Here is a 13353-nt window from a genome sequence, read left to right as displayed (position 1 = left end):
AACCAAGCTCTGCCTTATTTTCTCAGCCCACTGCTCACTGATTAGCAACCACTGCTATCTGCAATTGTACAAGATGCCATGCTAATGCTACCCAGACCACTTTTGACTTCTTGAGATGTTCAGGTATGCAGCACACATACTAGGCTAACATATAGCTGCGATAAAATGTAAGGGTTTGTGAGTGTATTTAACAGATTATGATTGTAAAATGCAACCACCATGACTCTTTATTTGGACCATTAGTAATGCTGCACATAATCAGCACATTTAGTCTAGTTCCAGTAGCTGCTCAGTTTAGGCTACAGGCTCCGTAGCCGGTTATATTAGCGTTTAGAGGACAAATTAACAATTGTTCACAATCAACAATTGTATTGTGTTATCTACTGATAACATACTACAGTGAACATGCTCACTGTTAAGAAGTACACTGGTAGCACAGTATCGTGTAAAGTATTTAGAAATCAGCAGATACATTTGGTTGTATTTTGTCTGGCTAACTGTATGAATATCTTCCTACCCATTTGCTGGGGTTTGGTACAGATAGAGTTTTACAAAGTATTTTTAATGTGTGCTTTTTCAGCAGTTTGTGAGAACAGAGAAGGAAGTGAGCAAAACAGACAAGCACAGAAACGAAGAGAGAGAGAGAGGTAAATGAAATTCAATAAATGTAACTATCAACTGATTTAGTATATATAGGTTTCAGCATGTATGTTCAGATGAAAATAAATAGTTAAATGATTCATTTAATAACATTAAACAGGGTAGTGAATTTATGGAACAGTAGTAGTGGTTTATGGAACACTGGAGGGATAGGAAAAGAATAAATGAAAGGAAAAGGTACCTAACAATTATGCTTTGGTAAAAAGGAGCAATGATTTTGTTAAAAAATGTAAATGACAAATTGACAATTGGTGTAGTACACATATTTGGTAGTTAGTTTAGTTACTGTGTGATGTAGGTCACTTTTCTGCAAAATGGACCTAACTAAAAATTTTATCCTAGTTACAGCCCTGTATACACACAAATAAATAGTTCATGTTGGGTGTATCTGTTCATTTAAAAGTGAGACATTACTGAAGATACACACTATAAGATAGAGATCCACCTAGGTCTTGATTTATCCTTTTTCAAAAAAATAATCAACAAGTATCACCACCTAGTTAACAACTCTACCCACATTCAAATGCTAATTTAGAGCAATGCACTTCCAAGACAAGTTTGGAGAGGATGAGATAAAGTTTATATGAAATGCTCTTACATTTTCTGTTGGTCAAAGTCCCTGTACATTAGCATGCAGACTAAAGTTTGGAAAGGACTGGGCAAAGACAGGAATTCTTGTTACTTAGCTATGCCTACTAGAGGTTTCTGGGATGTAGCGCTCTTGTGATTGGTTGAGCTCAAATTTGTGAAGGTTGGGCAGCTTAAATACAATTTTTTTTCACAAGTTATCTCAAACTTGTAGCAGGCGAGTTAAATGGGTTCATCAAGAGACATGTTTGTGTGATTTGAGACAAAGATTCCAAATCAAAAATAGTTTTGATGCCATACCTCATGGTTTATGGGTTATGCACAAAAAATGTGTGACAGTGCTCCCCACAGATTTTTTTAAAAATTAAGCCTGACCATCACCACTGTAATATATGATCAACCATTTCTTACCTAACACAAGCTGTTCCTCTCTTGCTTTTAGGTCTGTGAGGACTTGGTGGTAGTGATCCTGGAAGGCAGTTATATCAGCATCAAAGATAACTGGTGTTTCCTCTTTCTCTCTCAGCTCCTGAAGTTGTTTTTGTAGCTGCCCTACTTGTGGCTGGTGTGCAGAGAGGCGAGCTATTTCATCCTAGAAATGGAGAATAAAAATTTGGTCTAAGTTATTGGTGATAAAACACTGGTAGTGCAGTAAACCTAGCAGCACTCTCAGACAACAACTCTGATCTTTGCCAATAAGCAGTTCTGTCCACTTACAAAGATAAAATCCAAAGGAATTAATAAGAATCACAGTTACTAACATAATATGTGATAGTCACTGAGCTGTAGCTTTGCAATAACAATGGCAACAAAATACCACAATATACTGCCTGTTTTCATATGAAGAATATGGAACTTCCTATAGCCACAAAAAAAGGAAAAAAAAATAGTAATCCTTACTATTGATGTTCATCTCTAAAGATAATAAATAAATAAATAAGAAGAGCTCAACAATGTTTACACTCCCATCTTTCCTCTGTTTCCTGGAAAAAAATCATACAATTACAACTACAGACACTAGGTGGCAACCCTAATGCCATAAGGCATTATTTCTTTGTATGTGTAGCAGCTCTTCCTTTAACTTTCCTTAGCCGCTTACGGAGCAGGTTACTTGTATCAAGCCAGACGTGAAAAACTTCTCAGAAACAAAAATCTTGAAGCAAAAAACTTTTACTAATTTAGTCATAGTTGGCTCATTAGGATTTTGGTCAGAAAACTATATTACTCCTAACCTGACCGTCTTAAATCTGTTAATTCAATACTCGCATTCAAGGACGCTGTATGGAATATTCCATTACAATATTATACAGGGGGGTCTTCTTTAACTGCAACAACAATACAAGTAAACATCATGTCAAGCAATTATATTAAGGTTAAACACAATATCAGAATCAAAAAAGCAAATGTTTACTGAACACTATAAGACTCTTAAATACCTCCTACAGTATGCTTGTTTAAGAATTATCTCAGCAAACTTGAGATGCACATCAGACCTTAAGTGTCGCAACTTAAAGTACATCTGCACTAGACAATACCTCCCTCCTTGCCAATCCAGGAAGCAATAAACAAAGCATGGTAAGTGTTCTTAATGCACTTAAAGAGACTGACCCAATAAACTGGACTCACTCACTCATAAAGAACAAACAATGTAGTACTTTAAGTCTTCAATTTCAGGTAAAAATGGCAAAGGATGAAGCTTTTGTTTCACATCAGTGTTTTGAAGAACAAAAGAGATTTAATTTTGGAGAAATAAACAAAGGCAACGAGTATTAAAAAAGGCACAAAGTATTAAATAATATATCCTTTCTCTGTGGATGATTAGATAGATCATAAGCCCTTTGTAAGGTGTTAAATACTTTCAGGTTTAGGTAGAGAAGTCATGGAAAGTGGGGAACTGGCCTTATACAGCTTTGATATGAAACATAGCACTGTGTTGGATAATTATGTGAATGAACTAATCCGGCCTTTATTTGTAAACAAGTTATACTCTGCAAATGATCAAGTACTATGATTACATTTGGCATAAAGCTCTTGTTAGAAAAATTTGGCTTTAATATTTGCTAGATCAGCATTTTGAAATGAGGCCCATTTGCACTGCAAAGTTTTCTGTTTCTTCTGCAATGACACACCTGATTCAGCTCAAGAAGTCATTAATTAGTGATATGACTCATGCAAATAAATCATCAGCATGTGCAGTAAAGTCAGGCTTCCAGTACTGAAGTAAAGGAACACTGGTTTAGGTCATCTGTACATGGTGTTCTGGATGAGAGAACAGTTTAACACATGCAGTGGGTAAAGTGCATTACCTGGAAAGACACAGGAATAGACAGACTTTGTCCTGCATATGGACACAGAACAGACAGACAATGAAAACACATCTAAAGAGGAACAAGACGCCATGCACGCAGGCAGACATTGGTGGTTACCCTGCAGCGCTCAAGCTGGATCCTCAGTGGTTCCTGCTCGCATGCAGGCGGTTGCTGCACTTTCAGCCAGTTCTCTGAATTGGCGACAGCCTGCTCCAACTCCTGAAACAGACTGTAGAAAGCCAGTACTTTGGTCTGGTAGGCCAGCCATGCCAGCCTCTCAGCCAAGAGAGCACAGAAATCAATCCACCGGGCACGTAACTGTTGCTCAGCTTGTTGAATGTCATCACAATTCTGCCCATCTATGAAAAAAAAAATCCATTATCAAATTTGGAATTAACTGTTGTCACGGATACTGACCTAGCATTTATTAGTAATTGAGCTGTAGTTGTCCAATGACTGCACTGCTTAGTCTGACATGAGGAATATAGAACTAAATCCCAAGTGTGATGATATAATACACTGTTTTAACACAATTTAAATAATCCCGAAACAATCCCAACTTCACTGAGCTATGACTGTTTGTAGTCAAAAAACAGCTTTTACTATTTTATATTATATATGTATATATATATATATATATATATATATATATATATATATATATATATATATATATATAAAATATATATAAAATATGTTTTTACCAGTTGTGAGCTGGTCTACCAATGCCTGAGCTGAGCGTGTTGCTTCTTGCAGCTTCCTAAACTTCTCTGGTCTTTCTTTATCAATTGCCTACAAGATGATTGAAAGGGAAAAGAATGAAATACAATATAACACATTGCCAAATACAGTTATATTCTATATTTTTCCTAACAAAATCCATATTCCAAAAGTGAATATGTTCACTAGTAACTGGATAGAACTTCCATTCACTGCAATATGGACTATGCTCATGGATCTTACCAAGACTTTATCATAGAGGTCTGCCACGCTGCCCTCTTTACGTGAAACTGAGAACTCTGGACTCTGCAAGATGGCCTCTGAGCGTGTCATAAAACTATGAATCTCAGTGAAGTCCACGTCAAATCTGTAAACAAAATTGTGACAGAGCAGCTGAAACACTTTTTATAGGTATGCTGAACACCTCTGAACAACCTATGGCTGTTGTGGTGGCAATTTAAAAACACTGCCTGCTACTGTTTTATGTTAATTCCTTTCTGCTCTGGTTTATTTTATTTTGCTATTTTACTGCAACCAGTTTATTTAAAATTAATTATTTTTCTGTTGTATTTTATTTTACTATTTTATTAAATAATTTTATTTCTAAGATTTTTAGTTTTCTTATTGTTTATTATCTTATTTGGTTCTTATACTTTTACTGTTTCAACTACATATTTTATTGCTATTTTCTGCCAATTTTATTATTTGAGCTGTTATTTTATTTTTATTTTTATTTATTTATTTACATTTATAAATGTTCTTGTTTTGCAGATTTTGATTTTTTTTAGTTGACAAATGTTATTTTTTCAATCCCTTTTTTATTTGCTTGGCTCCTTGGTCATGTACTTTCGCGTTGAAATAAAGGTTGATCTGATTGACTGAATTATACTGAACAAAGTATTATTAACTACCATGACTGTTGACTATGAGGCTTGATGCCACCTGTGTATTACTGGGTCTCAGAGATGCACAGTTTTATTTTAGTCAGCTAGACTGCATTTTAAAAACTTGCCCATTAAGTGCCGTAGTTTTGTAAAGAAAGCAATTTGATTCATGTTAATGAAAATTATACATTACCAACTAGGTAAACTTATAAGCAAAAATGCTGAGGGTTGCTGTTATTTTTTATGAAACTCGTCACTCTTCGAAAGATCATTCCCTAATAGCTTACAAATTAAAACAGCACAAATATTTCTTTTAGCAGCACAAGCCAACACAAATGCAGGACAAACGCATGATACCATTTTGGCACGATCTGGGCGCTGATGGGGGGCTGAGTGACGTTACTCATCGTAACATTGTGGCTTTATATTTTTGAGAAATAAAATGGCACAAACGTTTCGGTAACACTTTACAATACTGGTCCACAAATAAGCATGTAGTAATACTTAACTAATGCTTTCATCACAGTGAATTAATGCATAATGTATTTATCCTTAGGTTAAATATTTAACAAAATAAAAGTTTAATATAACATTGTAAAATAACTGAGGGAATAATTTTGCATGACATGACAGCAACTTTAAATTATACTTAATTATATTCTATTAGTTAATATAATTAGTTAATATATTTATATGTAGTCTGTTTGTTCTACATTCAGCATTAAGTAATGATGATGTGCCCCACCAAGTAAAGTCATGGTGTAAATATCTGCTAACACACTGTGGGTAATACATTAATATATCATTAAATAAATGTGGACAGGATGCAACCAGAAAGACTAGCGTCTATGCTAATTCAATACTATCCAACCTTATTTACTGTCATTCTTTTGTTATGCCTTTTTCAGTTTTTGCTTCTAATACTGAACTAAAATTTTCCCAAAGGCTAAAATCCCATTAATCGACGGTAAGTTCATTAATCGAAGGTTGGAATGATTTACAAATTAGCACAAAAGCTACTCATATCCAGCAGAAACGCGGTGCTGCAGAGCGCATGCGTCGAGTGAGAGCCCTCTGTGTGCGACTGAAATTATGCCTGAACATAAATACCCTGTGGGCTATGTAGCCTTAGCGACGTGAACCGCGCTGGGAAAATCAGAATAATACTTAAGAATAGACAGTAGTAAAACACTCTGTACACCCGTTTCATTTCGAAAAAATCGGACTAATTTTAGTCAATGTTTGTCCGGCACAATTGTGGATCCTCCAGTCTCGCGCGCGCCCGAGTGGGACAGAAATGGTGGAGAAACCAGAGCAGGTTTAGTTTTTTTCTCTACAACTTCTCTGGGATAAACAACAATAGTGGAAGCTCATTTCTGAGCCTCATCTAGCTAATACGCGCTCGGAATCACTTGAGATTAAACCCTAACAAAATGGTGGCCGTACATTTAGAAGAAAAACGTGTGGTATCTTTTTAAACACATTCACAAAGACGGTGTTTCAACAGCGCGTTGATTTGGCATGAAATGCATGTTAGTTAACCGGTATCGTTTTTTTTTCTCATGATGCTCAGTTATGCTGCAAGACATGTTTAAAATTGTGTGTTTCAATAAATGGTCTTCACTGATAATTCTGTGTAGTGCTTTTCAGTCATTTCACTGATCAATAATGTCTTATACACTTAATATTAATGATACATGGATGTATTAAATAATGATTTGTAAATACATATTTACATCATGACTTTACTTGGCGGGGCACATCACAATGAATTAATGATGAATTTAGACAAGTCACATGATGTATAAATGGAAAGACTAATGATGCACAGACATGTTAAGCAATGAATTGTATCATATATCATTATCAAATGTATCGTTACATACTGTCTATTTCCTGGCACATTATTACTGAAGTAAATCAGTATTACATTGCAAGGGCATGAAACTGAGTCCAGCCCTTGTCATGTAATTGTAATGAAATTTCTGATAATTCATTAATTAAAAATTAAAATGTTCATACAGCGATGCCATTGAGTTTCCTACAGATTAATGTATTGGTTATTAGCCCATAATGTGGTTAACCTACATCATCTCCATCAGACGTTATGCATTATAGAAAGGGCCCTAATTAATATATTAAGCCATGGTATAAATTAACAGACTGAGTTAGAATTATGTTAATAATTAATGACTGCCTTTATTAATGGTTATTCATATTTGATTCAGTTCTTTACTGACATATACACTTCATTATTTCCTGATGTATTAAGTATTAGTCCATGAATTAATTTACTGTGATAAAAGCATTAGTTAAGTATTAATACATGCTTATTTGTGGACCAGTATTGTAAAGTGTTACCAACATTTCTTTAAACAGCACAAACCAGCACAAACGAGGCTCAAATAAATGAGACCATTTTTGTGCAATTTAGACATCTCAAGTAAAAAAAATATTGTCTAATTTCTCAAGAATGGTGGCAGTACAAACACTGATATTTGAACTAGAGCTGATGTAAAAATCTCAGTGTAAACACAATTAAAAAGTTTAAATGTAATGACTTTATTAGCATGAATAATTGGTGAAACATTAAGCTGTAAACAGGATACTCTGGCCAAAGCATCCTAGCTGTCCGTGTAAGGGTGTGGCATTACGATGCTGACTTAACATTGTGATGTCTGTCAGCCACTGAGGATGTTAATGCAATGTGTAAACAGGGCCCACATCATGGCCGCATTTAACACAACAGAAAACAGTAAACAGAATGCATTTATGTTATCCACATGAAGTTGCATGAACGGAAATGTGTCTACCCAGTGCTGACTAGCAGATGAAAGAAAGAAAGACAGAAGGAAATAGAAAAGATGAAGGATATGCAAAACTGAAGTTACACCGAAACCAAGAGCCTTCATGCAATCCAGGCTGACAAAAGCGTCCGAGCCAACCTTGTCAACCCCTATCTAATGGAGAAAAGAATAACAAAAGTAAAATGTAATGTCAGGTGATTTGCTTTTTACAAAAACAGGTAATGTTTTGATTGAGACGTTAAAACAAGACTGACTTTGTAATCAGTCTGCTCTGTATTCTCTGTGAATGTATGAGACTACCTACATACTTATAAGCATATTTTGCTGAGAGTGGAAATGATTTGTGAACTTGTAGAATAATCACATTCATGTGATATAAAATTTTAACAGACTTATGAACATTTTTTTTAAGGGCATGCTAATGGACTAATGCACATGGCTTGGATCATACTAAGCACAATTCATCATTTCACGTCATCTGAAACATGAAATTCTTGCTTTTCTGTAACATTCCATCAAAATGTAATGACTCTAAAATGTTTTCTGATGTTTGATTATATCACGGTACACCAGTGGTATGGGGTGTTTGTGTGTGTTGGGGGGGTCACTGGTAGTGTAAAGTTTGTGGTTGCTGGTGACCACACCCGTGGGTTCAGCATTATGTATGTGCCTGTATGCGCCAGTTCCTATTCATTGTTCATTAAAAAGCTGTTCTTCAGTTGAATCTTCTTTTGACCACCATTACAATATTTTCACAAAGCCCATGCTAGCTTTTGTAGTAAAAGAGCATTGTTAGAACCAAAACTGACTAACTTTTGGCTTTGGACAGGTAGAAAATTACATATTTTAAGGGACAGATATACTTTTCAACATCCCCAGTAACATCTTTTAACTCAAATGGAACTTCAAATCAAAAACAACTTGTGCATGATAATGAACTGAAGGCTTGAAACAAATATAGCTAGTAAACTCTGTACAGCTCTGCCTGTTGTGTCTAACTAACGTTTTGAGGCTGATGTTAGCTTTTAAATAGAATTTCTGGTCCACCTTAAACAGTGCACCAGTTACGCACTAGCGTTCAGTCAGACACATAAATATAACTACTAAATCATTTAAGGTGGAACGGGAAATGAAAATGTGGAGCTAACTTCAGCTTCATCTAATCTCTATTCACTATATTCGATCAAGTTACAATCACCAAACCAGGGCCTTCACACTTGAAGTGGGGGCTGCTGATTTAAACCCTAAATTATTACAGACATAGATGATGTAACATTTATAGTTTGTCTGTGCTTATATGCGTTTATATTTTAGCTCTCACTAAGCAGCCCAAAACTCTACCAGCCCCCCAGGAATTTGCATGACTTTTCCAATTACCAATGGCAGCATTGGTTTTGATTGCCAATTCATACTGATTTTAAATGCGATTTTTATGTAGAATAATTCACAGTTAAGTCATGTATTCTAAATTATACCTGATACACAGTAATTTGCATCACCAAACAAGCATCACTTCCCCAGCAAATTAGTTTGAATTCTAGAATTTTTAATATTTAGAAACGTCCTTAAATCATGACTTTTTGTTTGGTTATATGCTTCGAATGATAATCACTAACGAAGAGCCAATAAGTCTCATTTTTCCTTAATGCCAATTTCTTCAGTGTTGTCTTCTCAGTTCAATGCTATAGTGGGTCAGGAAGGAAATAGTCCATTATCATCTGGTAACACCCTGATTATCAGAAGTTACTGGAGGACAATGTACTGGCAGTCTTACATGATATAGATGCTAAAATATTTAAAACTTTTTTAAAATAGACAACTAAAATAAAATAAAACATTTTTGATTTTTTATCATAAAATTTTCATTTGACCAAATCACAAATAGTAGTTTACATAGAATTCACTTCATACTGTGTTTCAGTGTAACAAAGAAATGTAAAAGTTCACCTTTTGCGAAGCTCCGAGTCCACAACTATCTGACGCTTCTTTTGCGGAGGAGGAGTAGCTAGACCATCCTTTGTATGCTTCACTATCTTTTTCTGATGTGTGGTAACTTTGGTTTCCACAGTGGTCTGTGTAAGTTCAGACTGGGATGTAGTAACACTGGTTGTAAACTACAAGGAACAAAAATGACAGACAGAGATAGACTATATATTTAAAGACTGTGACTGAACTGTAATGAAATAAAAACAAGCATTTGAAAGCAAATAATACAATTGTATTCAGAACTTTGGATGTCCCTGGTCAAATTATATTTTGTTGATTTTCTGAGTGAAAATAAGTGAACACGCACTCTGCAGAGAATACACTTCTGCACATTTTATTGCAAAGTTACTGTTTATTTGCTGAATTTAATATACTGGAAAAAAATAAATATGAAATGTGGCCTGTGTTTTCTTTTCCAAACATATTAAACTCAGCAAATAAACAGAAATTGTTCACTAACATTTTCAGAAAAGTGACATATTTAAGTTCATGATAATGTATTTTCACTTTAAAAATCAACAAAACAGAATTTGACTGTAGGTGTTCAATCTTTTGCATACAATTGCATTTCAAAGGAATTTTATAATGCATCACCTTGGTACTGGTGAGGTTAAGTGATTGCACCAGTTTGTCCCACCGCTGAGCAAATCTCTCCAATCTTGCTTCAAGTTTTCCTGCTGCCTCCTTATTCTTAATGTTGGATAACAGATCTTGAACAAGGGTGCAAAGCTTGTCCATGGTCTGCCTTTTCAGTTCAAGGTCTGCTTTCAGAATCTGTGCAACACAATACCTTTTCAGTATCAGGTGTGTGTTTATCTTCTACTATTCATTCATCTTCTACTATTCACTACAGCTTCAGTGCCCTTCAGAAATACTGGCACCCTTTGCGAACAAAAGGTTATGAAAAAGTGATACTGTTATCAGTTTGATCTTATAGTAAAGTAAGAGAGGGGCACCAAATTATTCAAAACAAACAAACAAACACAGAAAACATGTAAAATAAAATGTCCAAAACATTTAGCATTAAAAGTGAAGATTTAGTGCTGCTTATATTTTGATCTTTACTAATAACTACTAGTAACAGTATAGTATAGTAACAGAATTCTAAAATTTCTGGAGGGAACTACATTTCTGTAATTACTGAAATATTTGTGCATTTCCAAATACAGTACGTGAATCAATCTATTAAGCAAGTATTATTGATTCAATTTTAGACATCAGTTCAATACATTTGTTTATCAAACAGTTCTAATCATTTTATCTGTAGAAGATTACTTACAGTAAGCTTTCTGAGGTTGGCAGCCATTTCATTGGGATCAGTGGTACTTTGGATGGAAAGAACTAACTGCTCCTTCTGTGTTAGCCAGGAATCAAACAAATGCTGAAAAAAGCATATAAATGTAAACATAAAAGGGAAGATTACAACGCAAGTCCCTTTTGGGTGGGAGCATTTAAGCACCCAAATGAAAAATTACATTAATTCATGCTCTGGTGGCTTTGCTCACATGCGCCCTGTAACCAAATAGGGAATAACATTCAACAACAAATCAATCAACAAAACAACTACATTTTACAATTTGAAGTGAACACTGGTGGCAATGCTAAAGGCCATGCTTCTCTTCTGTACCTGCTCTGCAGTGAAATGTTGCCAACTCATCAGGATCTTTTGAAGAAGTATCCAGCGCTCTTCCGTCCATTTGCAAATGGCTGCCCATCGCTCTCCAAGATTCTAAAGGTGGTCAAAAAGGTGCATTCCTTGGTTTATTGAGGTAAAATTATGATACCAAAGTGCAGTAATCTGCACTGGCACGGAGGTGTTGTTGGGGGGGTGGGGGGGGTGGGACAGTAATTCACAGGCTTGATCTTCTGATCAGTTACGTATCGTGGTAAATCAGTTACCACTTTCCACTCAGCAAGCTACACACTACAATGCTGTACGACTGGAGGAGAAAGTGTTGTCACCAGAATGGAAGTGATCGTTCATTAGTTAGTTAAACCTCAAAAATATAGCAAAGGTTTTATTTATTCAAAAATCTACATTTACCTGTAGCTTTTCTTCCAGTGCTGCAGTTGCACTGTCTCCACTGTTCTCATCCACTACCACCACCATGTGTGTCAGAGAGTTCACTCGTACCTGCTCCATCTCCAGATCCTCCTGCAACAGCTTTAAATGTGGCCAATAATTAACAAAGAGCATAATGACAATTTGGGGGTTTTAAAACGGTTTAAAAAAGATTAAAATATATTTCTGTAGAGGTTTGGTGATTGCAATTCTGGTCAATGCATGGCCACAAATTATGTTCATTACTATGCTTAGCTGCTGCCCTGCTGCCATCTGCCGCGACCCAGAAGGATAAGCGGTATAGATGATGTGTGTGTGTGTGTGTGTGTGTGTTTGTGTGTTTGTGTGTGTTTTCCTCTGTATTTTGGCCTTCTGCCAGCTAGGCCTGTTGGAGTCACCCCAACCAGAACTAACTGTCTGCGTGTTTCTTTGCTGAGCAGAACAACTGCCCATCCTGTCCGGTCTGATGCTATCGCTTCATCTGCCTTGACTGAGTGCCCCTGCTTGCCTGCCTTCCTGACTAGTTCGACTACTATGGAGCTTCCATGTCGCTATCTGTCATGCAGAAAACCTCAATTGCAAGCCCCACACATCCTCCTGATGATACTGGTGCCTTCACAGACTTAAACTAGAAATATAGACATTGTTTCACCTGGCTCACAATGTACTGAGTTCTTCACATATTCATAATATATTGTCATGATGAGCTTCTAACTATTCTTTGTATTCTTATGTATTCTTAAGTTTATGGATTTAACTCTCATTTTGAAACTGTAGATATTAAAAATAACTATATATGTAAAAATATATGACTTGATGATCATTAACCAAAGCCAGATTCAAAATGTATGACATTAAATCTTCTGGGGTATTATTGCTCCCTAATGGGCTGGCATGTTTATTTGAGCATTTTTCAGAAAGAAAATTTCAAAGACGCTACTAGTGTGAATAAAAATTTTTGTTTTAAACAGAGGGAAAATTGAAAAATATGCCTGTGGGTGGATGAGGCCTTAATCTATCATCATTTTTCACACTTGCATACTGCACGCCACACAGAGCCAACAAAAAGAAAATGCATCTATTTATTTCATATTTAATTAAACTTATACAATGTTATGGCTCTTGTTTAACAAATCTTTACTCAAACACAAAGATATAAAACATATATAAAACATTTTCATTCAACCTTATTTATAGCATGATTTAGGTATTAAAAATGTAAATAAGTTATAAAAAATCACTACACTTTTATATATTCACTATGATGTGCATGTTTGATCACTTCAAGTTTAAAGTCTTATTCATGAATCAGGTGCTTCCTTAACATAAATGGCAAA

General features: G+C 35.4%; 1 protein-coding gene across 7 annotated transcripts in view; it reads right to left on the bottom strand.

Moving 5' to 3' along the window:
* dmd (dystrophin) overlaps nucleotides 1-13353 on the bottom strand; it is a 164887-nt gene that overhangs the window by 115644 nt on the left and 35890 nt on the right. For all 7 annotated transcript variants that reach the window (XM_036562454.1, XM_036562453.1, XM_036562455.1 and 4 more), the window contains exons 13-21: nucleotides 11999-12118; nucleotides 11582-11683; nucleotides 11234-11335; nucleotides 10549-10728; nucleotides 9916-10082; nucleotides 4521-4644; nucleotides 4262-4349; nucleotides 3675-3916; nucleotides 1660-1840 (exon numbers count right to left, since the gene is read on the bottom strand). In XM_036562454.1, the coding sequence (XP_036418347.1) occupies nucleotides 1660-1840; nucleotides 3675-3916; nucleotides 4262-4349; nucleotides 4521-4644; nucleotides 9916-10082; nucleotides 10549-10728; nucleotides 11234-11335; nucleotides 11582-11683; nucleotides 11999-12118 (1306 nt within the window). The remainder of the gene's footprint in view (nucleotides 1-1659; nucleotides 1841-3674; nucleotides 3917-4261; nucleotides 4350-4520; nucleotides 4645-9915; nucleotides 10083-10548; nucleotides 10729-11233; nucleotides 11336-11581; nucleotides 11684-11998; nucleotides 12119-13353) is intronic.

This window comes from Colossoma macropomum, unplaced genomic scaffold, assembly GCF_904425465.1.
Source record: "Colossoma macropomum unplaced genomic scaffold, Colossoma_macropomum, whole genome shotgun sequence".
Classification (NCBI taxonomy): Eukaryota; Metazoa; Chordata; class Actinopteri; order Characiformes; family Serrasalmidae; genus Colossoma; species Colossoma macropomum.
The sequence above is the reverse complement of the archived record's forward strand: the minus strand, read 5'-3'. Positions and strand labels throughout refer to the sequence as shown.